Here is a 14,023-nt window from a genome sequence, read left to right on the forward strand (position 1 = left end):
GTCTGTCTGTATATTCGTTATAGAAACAAAAACTACACGACGGATTTTAACCAAATTTGGCACAATTATTCTTCATACTCCTGGGCAGGTTATAGTAAAAGAATCATGTAAATCGGTGTAGAAACACCAAAGTTATACATGAAATCGCTATAAGTCATCGCGCGTGAATACAGAATCATGCCATAAGGATTATTTTTGTGTATCAGTTGCCGCGTTCGACGCGCTTCGCGGCGGGAGCTATAAAAAGGCGGCGGGTCTGCACCCGTTTCGCGTTGTCACGGCATCACGTGTGAACGGCTGAACCGATTTCGATAATTCTTTTCTATTATATTCCTTGAAGTACGAGGATGGTTCTCATGTAGAGAAAACGTAAATATGTACCACGGGCGAAGCCGGGGCGGACCGCTAGTACTAAAATAAATGGTTTTGTTGTTTTTTGATTTGGCATTTTTATTTAAAAGAATACGATTAACAGTTGTCTCTGTTAAATGTTGGTAACTTTTTATGCATAATTCACTATTTATTTTTCTACCAAGCCATCGATATTGGTATCGGTATCGCCGATACATTACTACAAATATCGGTATCGGTATCGTATCGGCAAAATCATGTATCGTTACATCCCTAGACTTTAATCATTCATAGTCATCAACGGGTTATAAAATAAAAGACGAAAATCTTAATAATATTGTATTATCAATGCGCGTGGTGGGCGTGTGCGGCCGCCTTCCTCATTTGTACGAGCACGTTGCTAAGTTCTTCACGCTTCCTCTTAGCACGGATGTGTGTGCCCAGACGTCTCTTGAGGAACTTCAGAGCGCGCTTGTCCTTGGACACCTGGAAAAGAAAAAAATATTAAATCTTCTCTATATACAACAACTAGCTTACCGCCCGCGGATTCGCCCACTTTCTTTAAAACCTAATAAGTTATATTATACTAAAACCTTCCTCTTGAATCACTCTATCTATTAAAAAAAACCGCATCAAAATCCGTTGCGTAGTTTTAAAGATTGAAGCATACAATGGGACATAGGGAAATAGGGACAGACAAAGCGACTTTGTTTTATACTATGTAGTGATGAATCCCTATATCATCGGTATCACGCGTAAACAACTGGACCGATTACAATACTTTTTTTTTGACAAATTCGGTACTATAACAAGGATCGAAAGAGAATTTGTGCAAAAAAAATGAGAAAACTTTTACGGCTATTAAAACTTCACTGACATATCGCACTAAGACAGAACAACAGGTACAGCTAGTAGGTTATTAATCAATTAGTTAACAATTTTAGTAGTTATCTAAATTGAATAAATGGTAAATTTTGCACTTCAAGAAATATTTTTTTACTATTCATTCAGCATAGAGCTGTCTGTGCTCTCAAAACATATATTTTGGTTTTTATTTTGATTATTATTTTGGGTGTAATACCACTCATTTAATAAACGTAACCCTTTCACGCAAAAACAGCCGATTGTATTCTACATATAATTTGGTACAGAACCACCCTAGCTTCTCCATGAAGGTTAGCAACTAATGAGGGCTTAGCCTTGCCCCACATTAGCAGTACACACAAATATTTATTATTATAATATGTTATTAAAGTACATATAAGGATTTTTAACTGCTATGTTACATGCTCTGTAAAGCATGTAGGAATTGTGCTAAAATATTGCTAATTGGTAGCAATTATCAAACTGACAGACTACATATTTCTTAATATCAAAACTAGCAAAAATTAAAGCTATACCATATATTATGTAGTTATTTATATCCTACCAACAAGAGTAACAGGTACATAGGCTTACTATGTTATTATGTAAAGATGTAGATTTATGATGGTAAGATTTTAATTTAAATAGTACCTAGCTAAGTAATCCTCTTTAAAAATATTATGAGCACTGTACCATGACAATGTTCAGTAAAATTTAATACTAGCTGCGCCTCGCGGTTGGCTCCGCTCGTTGGTCTTAGCGTGAAGATATATAGCCTATCTTTAGCCTTCCTCGATGAACGGGCTATCTAACATCAAAAGAATTTTTCAAATCGGACCAGTAGTAGTTGAGAGTATGTTAGTATAGATTAAACATTAACTTTACTTGGAAATTGCAAATTAAATTTAAAAGACAAACATAATATTATCTTGTATTTATATTTTATTCAATAACAGATTTATTGAGAGAATACTAATTTTAATTTGACCAGTATTTTGTAATTTCAATATTTTTATCTGTATTCTTTAGTTTACATTTATAGAAAGTAATTTTGGAACCAAAATGTACAATTAATGTAAATGCAGCTTGCATTACTAAGTTAGTGATGTTGGATGAGATACAAAGTTCAAACTCATATTTTTTATGTTCAATTGAAATAGAAATGATTTCATCTAAGTATACTAATATTATAAAGAGGAAAAGTTTGTAAGTATGTATGTAAGTATGTATGTATGTATGTATGGTTTTCACGCAAAAACTACTGGACCGATTTCAAAAATTCTTTCACCATTAGAAAGCTGCATCTTTACTGAGCAACATAGGCTATATTGCATTTTCAAAAAAATTAGAGATCCTTACCAAAAATGCAATAATGTAACCCAAGGTGTAAAAAAATCCTCAATAAAACTTCTGTCATCGCGTGCGCTGCGGAATCTATTGAAGATAGAACAAAAAAATGTTCTACGGTATTATAGAATGGATCAATATCTACAAGAAAGTCCGCGATACCATATGTCCATCTTCAGTTATAGTTATGTTACTACAACAACTTTTTTACGTTTTCAAAGTAAATAAAAGTGCCGACAGTAATCAAACCATGTTATCCATACACATATATTAATCCTTATCCCATTAAATGATGTTTTATTATAGACTGTTTCAATACCAGCAAAATACTTTTTAAATGAAAAGAATTGGATATTCCATTCAAAAGATATAACGAATTTTTAAAAGTGTCAATCTACAGAAAATAGTAGGTATACTGTTCGAGCAGGCCGTAGTGCGGGGGTCACGGAGGAATTCTACCAATATGCGTCTTGACGGAACACAGTGGGGTTTTGGTCGGTAGGAATCCGACATAACCCACGGCCCCACGGGACGGGGTAAAGGTGATTTTCATGTGATTAAAAATTAAACCTATAGTCCGACCTATATAGTAGACTTTTCACTGTAACGATATCGCTATCTATGCGGGTGAAACCGCAGGGCATTGCTAGTTGTTATATAAAAGAACAAACACACTAAAATTAACTATGTGTAAAATAAAACTGAGGGTCAATATCACTAAACAATATTATGATTAACAAAATCTTTCGTTTTTGTATTTATATGAGACTAGTGGTCCGCCCCGGCTTCGCCCGTGGTACATATTTCGAAATAAAAGGTAGCCTATGTCCTTTCTTGGGTATCAAAATATCTCCATACCAAATTTCATGCAAATTGGTTCAGTAGTTAAGGCGTGATTGAGAAACAGACAGACAGACAGACTTAGGGTGACAAATCAACATCGAGCTATGCTGCGCTGTACTGCGCTGTGCTGTGTTTGGTCAACTCGCTCGTCTAATATTTTAATGAGGATACAAACAACCCATGCTGTGCTGCGCTGTGTGAGGCTACGCTCTGTTTAAAAACGCAGCAGTCTCGAGCGAGGCGCGCTACACGCCGTGCTGAGCTGCGCTGTGCCGAACTGTGCTATGTTTTTATGGAGCTCTGCCATGTGCGCTGTGTCGAGCTATGCTAGGTTTGGAGCACGCTGCGTGCCCCTCCATCGCCGCATTAAATTCATTAAAATTTTCCTTTTTTTTCACGTATGGTGTGAGGTAACAAGCTACCGTGACTGGACTCTTTTAACGACAAAATAACACATAAAATATCCATATCCGCTTCTTCTTCACTTTCATCTTCATCGGATTCAACTATGTCGTAATGTTTACGTTTTTTTGAAAATAGGGTCATAATTGACGAGATAAACGACTACACGAGCTGCTGATTACTTTATACTGAGCTAGATTGTTTAGGATGTACTGAAACAAAATAGTATTGATCATACTTAGTTTATTAATTATTTTATTGACTTATAGTCTATCACAAATCAGTCCTCGAATTTGAGATGTTTTTCTTAAGTACTAGGGAAAACTAAATTAAAAACAGAACTTCTTTTTCAAAACAAAATAAACTTCTAAATAATAATAATAAACATATCAAAGCACATAATATTTATCTATGTTTGGCTTAGTTTTGAGCTTTGTCTGTCCATCTTTTCCCAAGTAAAAATCACTGGAACTTCACTGTGTTTTTCCTCAGATATCTCTTCATTGTCATCGTCTTGCTCGGTTTCGTATGTCTCTTCTTGTACCTCCACGTTGTCTTCCACCTCACTGTCATTTTCGTCTTCATAGCAGAACCAGAACTTGATTCTTCCAGCAACAATCTGATTTGATCATCGTTCATTTTGACATGAAGTATGGCCTAAAAAATTGGCCAAAATATAATTTAGAGCAACATTCATACATATATTTTACTATACATACTTCATAAAGAATTCAAAGTCTGTAAAAATATATAAATGTACAAAACATATAATATTAATACTTACACAAAAAGTTGCACCTATACTCGCGTCGGTCTCATGGACCGATTGGCGCCAAATGCAAAAAAAAAATCGCACACACACGTGAACTTCTGCCGACCACGCGACGTGCACTAAAATGAAGTTAGCCCCAAATCCGGAAACTAGCAAGGAACTCGACTTCACAGGATTTACCTGCATAAAAATAATTACGAAAACGTGTTTCGTCGGTCTCACAGACCAACGCGCGAGTATAGGAAGGTTAAAAAACGTAGCTTAAGAAACACAGCACATCACAGCGCAGTACAGCGCAGCATCGTTTAATTGTTAAAAAAACGTAGCTTAAGAAACACAGCACAGCACAACGCAGTACAGCGCAGCATAGCTCGATGTTGATTTGTCACCCTTACTTTCGCATTTATAATATTAGTATGGATTTGGAAGCAAATAAGATTAGATTTTATAATAAGTATATCATTTTAGTGCATATCAGATGCAATACAAATATCTTGAGTATATTTACTAAGTATTTATTGGAAGAAAAGTAAAATATTTCTCTCACTTGTTTGCATGTCTATGTTGTTCACATTCTGTAAATTATAATCTACTTTTACTTTACTTTTTGAGGAATCAATAGCTAGAACAAACTCATGATCTATTTCTTGTCAAAGATTTGTAAAAATTCATCTTACACATAGGTTGTAGAAAGATGTTTTATTTATATTATATTCTTCTGGGATAAAATTTAGAATTTAGAATTTAATAATCGAGTTGGATATAGGCGATTTTATTTATTTATTTACTTCTGAATATTGAGAAAGAACCTAGTCTGTTGTAATAGAGCAATCTTTTGCATTTTAGTTTCCGTTCCATTTGTTCAGAAATTAATGTTAAATATCACAAACCTTCAGCAATTCCATAACTCTCTTTTCATAAGGAGCATGGCCGACTACTTCACGTACCAGATCCCTCACGAATTTGGAGTGTTTGGTTTGAAGCTGAAATGTAAAAATAAACAAATAAGTAAAAAAACATACTTGGAATTTAAATACCTAACATTAACTAAATTAACATATATATTTTGGAAGTCAATAATGGTCATTGTTAGGTTTTGTTTCAGTACAATGGACACTGTATTAGGTTAGGAATTATGACAGTGTTCCTTTTCTCAAATATAATATTAAATCCATGGATATATTTTTTACACAATATTATGAATATGTGATAAAACTAGGTTCTCAAATAAAGAAGCCGGCTTGAATAAAAATAGTCATAGAATTTCGACTATAATATTCAAATATAGTTTATAAACAATAACATTACAAAGTACTTACGCCCTTGAGCCTAGCGGGTCTGATTCTGATTGCTTTGTCTGTAATACCCTTCTTCCCTCCGGAAATCTTTGTTGTTTTGTGGCCTTTACGGAGACCTACCGCGATCTCGAACCTCGGAGCCATGCTGAAATAAACAGGCACAGGGTGAACTTGGCGATTAAATACTCAACTACACATAACACCAGTAGTATTTCAATGCAGAATGCACTTCAGTTATCACAAAATATTTAAAGATCTTATTGATAAAAATAAATTAAATTTGCGAAAACGTACTTGACTGTTTGACAGTTTTCACGAAAAGAAATCCGAAAAACTGACACTACTGACACTTTGTGTTGATGTTTGACAATTTGACATTGACATCTGACAAGTTTCATTGTCTTTGGTTTTGCAGTTACTAGCTGTAAAATAAAAGATTTTATGTACACGAATATTCTCATTGAAATTATAATTTATCTGTACATTGTCTTAAACATCGCTGCTCAAATCAATATTAAAATATATTCTAGCGATTCTACATTGTGACTCAAGGTGAAATCAAAACCTGTATGACATTGGCGGCGGGGGCTATTAAGTATAGGTAAACCAGAATCTGATGGCAATTAGGGAAATCAAAATTTTGAGTGTGCAACCCTAGGGAAAATGGACTGAACGATCTTGATACTGCTTATTTTTTATTTTGTCCTCAATATCATTACTCACATTACATAAGTGGACAATACTGTACTTAATATCTACTTAATATTATGTAGGTATATACTTACATGCATGTATAATATACAATTATACAAATTACTTTTATACAGGTAATACATATTATTATTTACACATACCTATACTTGTATATTCATTACCAGTATGCCATGTGAAAATATCGATATAATGATAATGTAGATCAATACTGCTTATAATTTTTTATAAAATAAAATAAAAATAAAATACAATTCTGTTTATTTTCGTAAGTATTAACAGACACACATTATAAAATTGACTTGGACAGCTTGGACTTGACGAATTGCCGTATTGGAAACTCCTGTAATAAGTTTTCATAAAATTATATTTTAATCAACAAACAATATTATAGTTACCTACATATAATATTTTTTAATTTATAGTATCAAAACGGGTAAGTCCAATATACCAATAAAATCTTCAAAATTGAAAATTGTGATGTGTTTGACCCTTCTTCATCGAATGTTTTTCTATACACATTATAAACAACACCTCTTGCGTGTGATCGCAACGGCTTTTTCGACATTTTCGAAGATTTTTTAGACAAAATCCTAAAAATTATTCATCAACTGCAAAAAAGACAAATAATTTGACATCCAATTTGATAGTTGTCAAATAAGTTGCCACATAAAAATCTTTTATTTCTTAAATATAAATATGCCATCAGATTCTGGTAGACCTATAAACAGCGAAATTGTTATTACGATTATCACTTAAATAATACAACCAGTAATATTTTTATAGTGTTTATGGATTGAAGTAAACTTGAGTCTATTGATATGCTCTTAAGCGTCTTATTCACGGTCAATCCCCGACGTACGTCGGCTCAAGGCCGCGGTGCTGGATGTATCCTACTGACGATCGTGCGCGCATCAAGCATGGCTAGGGTTGCCAACTTTTATTTGAAGAAATAGAGTATATCTGATTTTAAAGGAGGTAAATAAAGAGTAAATAAATATTTTTAAAAATGTATTTTTTTGTACTTTTTGCAGTAACTAAGAATTTTTCATTATTTTTAAATGAATTATATGAATCCAAACATTCCAAATCTAAATTTATATATTTCAAGAGCTCATTTTTAATTAATTTTTAATGAAGCTCGGTTTCTCTCTTCCCGCCACTTCACATTCATGACCGAAAAGACTCTTTCAGTAAATGCTAAAGTGGCGGGAACAGAGAGTATATAGCTAATCATTTTTTTTTAAACAAACAAATTCGTCAAGATATTTTTTTTAAATAAATTGCCATTTTTCTGCAGTGGACTTTTGCATAAAATCTGTGTTATTCAACAATTCGCCTTGGAGTTCTTTTAAAATAATAACTTCTGAATATAAAATGTCCAGCCCCGTTTTCCAATTACAGCACTAGAGCGCATTATGCGGCATAATGCTTAACGTTGAATGTTCCAACTACAGCAACGCTTCGCACAATCGAGCACTAGAAAAAGTAATGCGCGTGAATTGATGCGTGCAATGGATTTAATCGTTAGTAATTATTAATTGTTGGAAAAAATTTTAAAGCTTTCGTTTCATTGTAGTTTTTTCGAAATAATCAAAGTTAATTCAAATTGTGTTAAAAAAATAAATATAAGTATGGATGAAGGTACAAACTTTGAAAAAAATGTTAATGAAATAATCAAAATCCAAATTACTTAAAATAACCGTAAATATTTTTCAACCAATTATTATGTATACCACTTTATTTACACATTATATGAGGTTATTGCTAACTCTATGAATATTTTTTTTTCAACACTGAACTTAGCGCAACCTGCTGGTGCGTTTCATGTTCCAATTAAGCATCAGCATAATTCGGCATTGTGCGGCACTGAGTCGCATTATGCTTTGTAATTGGAAAACGGGGCATGTGTACAAGGTTGATCCAAAAGTAATGATAATTGGGATTTCCTGTGTACATAAAAATAAAAAATAACCGTTTCTTGCTTGCTCATGTACTCACTAAGTTATCACAAAAAAATCATATCAATAGGCCACGTTTCCAAGTATTTAAATTAATTTCTGTTGGCAACACTAATCTGCTGTACGTCCGCGCTATTCACTGTCCATCTGCACGACGTTCGCGGTGGTGGGGGTGCTTGCTGGATGAAAAGTTGGTCGTGCACATCCAGCAAGATAATAATAATAATTATTGACGTACGTCAACGCTATTCACTGTCGTTTTGTGTCGTGCATCGTGTATGACCTTGGCGGGACGTACGTCAAGATGGACCGTAAATAAGACGCTTTAGTTATGCTGCATCCTTGCCTTGCGAGCTCTACTGTTTCTGAACCTCTCGTAAAATACAGTATTAAATAAAATAAAAAATATTTATTTTATACAATATGACGTGATATAATATTTGCATTGCCCACAGGTTTATCATATATGCAAGTTTATTGTACGGTCATAGTTTTCCTTGTGGGACTTAGACTTAAGTTATTGTAATAATTTGTAAGAATAATTTCAATAAATAATAAAATAACAATAATTAACAAGAATAATAGTACTAAAAGACTAGTATTATTAAGCCAATAATTGTAAAAAAAGGTATATTATTGACAAATGCGAAATGACAGATGATAATTGACAGTGTCAGAATTCAGAAAACCTAACCTTAAAAAATAAACAAGCTCAGTCGACTGCGAATAATTATTGATAAGAATTTTTTAATTGAGGCTTCCTCTTTTATACATTGTTATTATTTTTTAAATTCAATGTTGCATGCTGTTCATTCTTACCAAATATTTTATATGGTGTGAGAAACACAAAGAACAAACACAACAAATAACTTAACCTATCTTTCAACTCGTACTCATATTTTGCGTGTGCTATGGAAGTCGGAGCTGTAAAACAAGCTTTTAATAACGAGGTATATCTTTTGTTTTATCTTCTCCTTGCATTTAACATTTAACTTAATTTATATTTTATACATAAGAGTTCTAACACCAATGTTTGTAATTTTCAGGTTATCCATTTGAAAAAGAGTTTAAATCAAGCCAAAATCCATACCATACATAAACTAACTAGGAAGGCAAAGACTTTCAACGAGAAAAAGGCTCCAGATAAAGTCAAGGAAAAGTTGAAACGGAAAGCAGAGTCAGCGGTGAATGAAGTCTTAATTATCAAGGTATTTTTAACTTTCTATAAAAACTATAAAAACTTTGTAAAAACATAAATTAAATTTATTCTGTGTTAGAATCATATTTAAATTAATTCACCTTCCATTCAATTGCCACCTGCGGTGTTCCCGAACAACTACGACATTGGGGCCTTCAAGAAAAGAGCTTATTTGTCCATAAAAGGCCGGCAACACTTGTAACACTTCTAGTGTTACAAGTGTTTATGGGCGGTGGTGACCACTTAACATCAGGTGGCCCACCTGCTCCTTTGCTTGCTCTGACATAAAAAAAAATTCAGTTACAAGTAATATCTTTCATTAGGAATATTGTTAAATAACATCACACAGCGCTTGCATTTTTAACAAAAGGTCCGTCTTTAATAACCTTGCTTTCAACTTCTTAGATTAGCTTACAAAACAGACTTCTTAGATTAGTTTACAGAAAAGAGCCATTCGCTCTATATATAATTTACGTGCTCGGGACTCACTAAGAGATCATTTTAAGAATACTGGTATCCTTACTGTACCATCACAGTATATATTTAATAATATTTTGCATGTACACAAAAGCTCTGACTTACACACAAGAGTAGGAGATAGGCACGATTATGGCACAAGGAACAGGAATAGAATTGAAATGCCATTTTTCCGATTAGCCAAAGTTAAAAATTCATTTATGGGTCAAGGTATACGCTTATACAATAGAATTCCTCACAATATTAAAGAGTTTAGTAGTTCTAAATTTAAAACTTACATAAAAAATGTACTAGTTCAGAGAGCGTACTACAGTATTCAGGAATATATGGACGATAAAGACCCATGGAGGGTTGTCGCGTAGAAACCACAGGACATTTTTTTGGCATATTATGTAGTTAGATATAAGTTACATATTATGTAAATTTATTGACATTATTTTAAAAGAGCAACTATGGAGTTTCTTGCCGATTCTTCTCCATAGAAACTGCTTTCCGAATCGGTGGTAAATGTTAAAAATACTATGTAATGACGATTCGAAAGTGCTACTAAATAGTAGTCTAATTGAATAAATGAATGTTTGAGTTTGAGTTTGAGTTAGAAAAAGTATAATTATTTCTTGTAATAAACTTTCCATGAGAAAATAGTTGTAATGTAGATTGATCCTTAAATTGTCTTATATTTTATACATATTGTGCCATTATATGATTAAAAATTACCTTTATATTTGTATAACAGCATACTGTTATTTTGCAGAAAATCAAGCCTCGAGATGTTGCAAGATTCATAGTCACACATAAAGGTAATCTAATTGATTTTATAAATAAACCTGAAGTAGACCAGAACAAGGCATGTGCGAGGCTACTGCTTCATAAAGCATTGCAACAGAAATATAAAACTATAAAAGATAGATTCGGCAACATATCTATCAATGATTTGCTTATGTCAAGGCATGAACGCAGAAAGCTTAAGAAGGAACTGAGAGACAAACACAAAGAAAAGCGAAAAGGTAAAGGTAAAACAGATGATAAAGTGCAAAATGGAAAAGGCATTGAAATGGTTAAGAAAGAGAATGGTGATAATGATGAAGATAATATGAGTGTATCACATGATGAAAATGACTCTAGTGATATGTCAGATGACTCAGAGAATGAAGAAATTGAAAATGTTGCTAGAAATACAAAAGAATCTGACAATGAAGATTCAGAAAATGAAGAAATTGAAAATGTTGCTAGTAAAACAAAAGAATCGGACAATGAAGATGATGAAATGATAGGAAATTCAGATGAAGATGTTGGTAAAGATGAAGATAGTGACAATAATGATGACACTGTTCAAAATAATGATCATAATGTAGTGGGGAAGTTTGTTAGAGCTACTCCAATTAAGGAAAGCACTGAAACAAAACCTATAGTCAAAGTTAATAAGCCTATTGTTAAAAAGGACAGTAAAAAGAAAGAGAATAAAAACAAAAACATCAATGAGAAAATCTTAAAACGGAACTTTAATAAAAAGGAAGATGAAGCTATAAAAGCAGTTAAAGTTGTTGATCCTTTCTTTAAAACATCAAGTGGTGAAAATTACATGTCCCTAGCTGAACCTAGGGCTCCAGATGAAGTCAAAGAAGTGCATAAGCAAGGAAATAGGCAATATAGAAGAGCTGTTATGTTTGGACATGTACCTAAAAGTAAACCTAGAAATTATCAACAAGATAACAGAGATAATAAATTCAAAAATTCATACAACAAAAATGCAAATTCATATGATAAAAATGATGATAGATTCAATAAGAATAATAATTTCAAGTCATACAATAATAATGATAGGAAAAATAAATACAATGATCATCAAACAAAGGATAAATTTGATGAAAAACCAGAGAAGTTACATCCCTCATGGGAAGCTAAGAAGAAACTGTCATCTGTGCTACCATTTCAAGGTAAAAAAATTGTTTTTGATGATAGTTAAAGGATTAAAAATATTTTTCAATATCTAGTCTTTATCCTTTATTTCTTAACTGTTAAGATAGAATTTAAGGTAACTCAAATAATAATAATAATTAATGTTACACTGAAAATACTAATAGTTGATTTGTCATTTGGCAGAAGATTTGTAATGGTATTTTGAATAGATAAGTAAATCTACATAATGCTTTTGAAGAGAAACTTCTTTATCCGCGTTGAGAGTAAAATTTCAAGGTCGCATCATAGCGTCATCGTCACATTATGAAGTGAGGCGACGATTTTGGAATCTTTGAATCTTGCCAAAGAAGTTTCACTTCTGACACGTTTGCTCGGCACACACGCTCTTTTTTATTTTTTAACCTTCACTTAATAGTTGATACACATGCAATTCAAAATTCATTAATTAACTGATTATTGTGCATTAATTTTCATCAAGTATTCGAAAAAAAAAATTCAACTACTAAAAACTCGATAAGTTGATCTTTTTATATACATATTATGACTAGTGACAACGCACTTTTTTTATTTTATGAAAGTAGAAAATATAGTTTTTTTTGTGTTTTCGGGTCGAGCTAATAATGAGATACTTAGGTATAAGCTTTTATTTTCTACAATAGGTATACATCAGCGATTAATATCTCTTATGAAACACCATAAACAATAATACCAATAGGAAACACGGACCATAGTCATTATTTATAACAATGGGTTTCATCTCTGTCTATTCACATTCTTTTGTCTTCATAATCATTTGCGTCTTATATGCATTCAAGTCGAGAAATTCATCAAGGAAGTAGGAATACATATCAACTACTCATACGTCATAGCTCTTTCAATCTAACAATGGTATGCAACTCATAACTGTAAACCGTAAACCTTCAGTGATATATTGTTCACGCGCGCTAATAAATAGATAACATAAATTATCACAGATTATCACCACACAAAATTAAAGTCATCTGTCACTCAAGCTGTCAACGCACCAATATGGCGCCGTAAATCGCTTGAAGACATCTAGAGTGCATTGAGCATAGAATTATGCATTTCAGGCCAAATCCACGTCCGAAATTAATAGCAGGTCACAGAATTGTGTTTCCGCATGCAAATTCCACGTTTATGATTATTGCGCTGCGGTATTGTTGATAAGGAATGTTCTATTTGGCGGGATTTGCAAGGTGCATTTCCCTTGTTACAGCAGGTAGCTAATGGCTGCATTAAAGAACTGTTAGCGCTTTAGTATTAACGACCATTTAAACATGCTGCGTTATGTAAAGGCATAAATTTGAATTTTCAGATGTAATATTTGAAATATTGTTTATTACATCCTAGTCCCTAGAATATTTTTGTGTAGAAAGTACCTAAAAATGGGAACGTAGCCGCTCCTATATTAAAATACGTCAAAGAAAAAATGATTGCGGTCTTTGAATGTTTTAAGCGTAGCATCTTGTGCAAAAACAAAGGAACTAAATCTTAATAAAAAGAGGAAAAAACACGGTCGCTCCTAAGTTTTCGGGTTAAATATTCATATATTCCACAAGGGGTCGAGATAGTGGCAAAAACTTGTAAATTGTTTTTGTCCGAATCGTTTGACCTTTACTTTTTACCAAATCTTTTCGGGCCTGTAATCCGTTCTCTTAATACGGTAAGTAGGGTGGAGTCTCCTATTATCGGCCATCTCCTAATATCGGCCTTTTCGAGAAAATGGAATATAACTATAAAAATCGATCTTAAATCATAAAAGTTTTTATGCAAAAAGAGTCTCTATATACATAAGCAAAACCTCCCAAATTTTGGTGTGGGTACCTCAATTGTTGAACATTCAGTTGGCCATAGAGCA

The 14,023-nt window shown here is 32.9% G+C and overlaps 2 protein-coding genes across 2 annotated transcripts; one reads left to right on the plus strand and one right to left on the minus strand.

The window, feature by feature from the left end:
* Positions 1 to 677: 677 nt before the first annotated feature.
* On the minus strand, positions 678 to 6,296 carry RpL36 (ribosomal protein L36). The gene is made up of 4 exons (XM_089707440.1): positions 6,172 to 6,296; positions 5,899 to 6,022; positions 5,470 to 5,562; positions 678 to 837 (listed from the first exon to the last, which is right to left on the minus strand). The coding sequence occupies exons 1-4, from the start codon at positions 6,273 to 6,275 to the stop codon at positions 697 to 699; spliced, it is 462 nt and encodes a 153-aa protein (XP_089563566.1). The 5' UTR covers positions 6,276 to 6,296; the 3' UTR covers positions 678 to 696.
* Positions 6,297 to 9,233: 2,937 nt separating this feature from the next.
* Positions 9,234 to 12,213, plus strand: LOC149479813 (uncharacterized). The gene is made up of 3 exons (XM_089707363.1): positions 9,234 to 9,499; positions 9,596 to 9,757; positions 10,979 to 12,213. The coding sequence occupies exons 1-3, from the start codon at positions 9,461 to 9,463 to the stop codon at positions 12,188 to 12,190; spliced, it is 1,413 nt and encodes a 470-aa protein (XP_089563489.1). The 5' UTR covers positions 9,234 to 9,460; the 3' UTR covers positions 12,191 to 12,213.
* Positions 12,214 to 14,023: the final 1,810 nt, after the last annotated feature.

Source organism: Colias philodice, chromosome 19, assembly GCF_061535455.1.
Source record: "Colias philodice isolate Cphi_HAF_F1 chromosome 19, ilColPhil1 Martin Lab GWU primary, whole genome shotgun sequence".
NCBI classification, from domain to species: Eukaryota; Metazoa; Arthropoda; class Insecta; order Lepidoptera; family Pieridae; genus Colias; species Colias philodice.

Excerpts from the sequence above, each read along its gene's own strand:
- RpL36 (XM_089707440.1), bottom strand. The coding sequence starts at position 6,275 with ATGAAACTTGTCAGATGTCAATGTCAAATTGTCAAACATCAACACAAA. Across the intron at positions 5,563-5,898 it reads GACCCGCTAGGCTCAAGGGC|CTTCAAACCAAACACTCCAA; the intron begins GTAAGTACTTTG and ends TTTACATTTCAG. Across the intron at positions 838-5,469 it reads GAGTTATGGAATTGCTGAAG|GTGTCCAAGGACAAGCGCGC; the intron begins GTTTGTGATATT and ends TTTCTTTTCCAG.
- LOC149479813 (XM_089707363.1), top strand. The coding sequence starts at position 9,461 with ATGGAAGTCGGAGCTGTAAAACAAGCTTTTAATAACGAG. Across the intron at positions 9,500-9,595 it reads AACAAGCTTTTAATAACGAG|GTTATCCATTTGAAAAAGAG; the intron begins GTATATCTTTTG and ends TGTAATTTTCAG. Across the intron at positions 9,758-10,978 it reads ATGAAGTCTTAATTATCAAG|AAAATCAAGCCTCGAGATGT; the intron begins GTATTTTTAACT and ends GTTATTTTGCAG.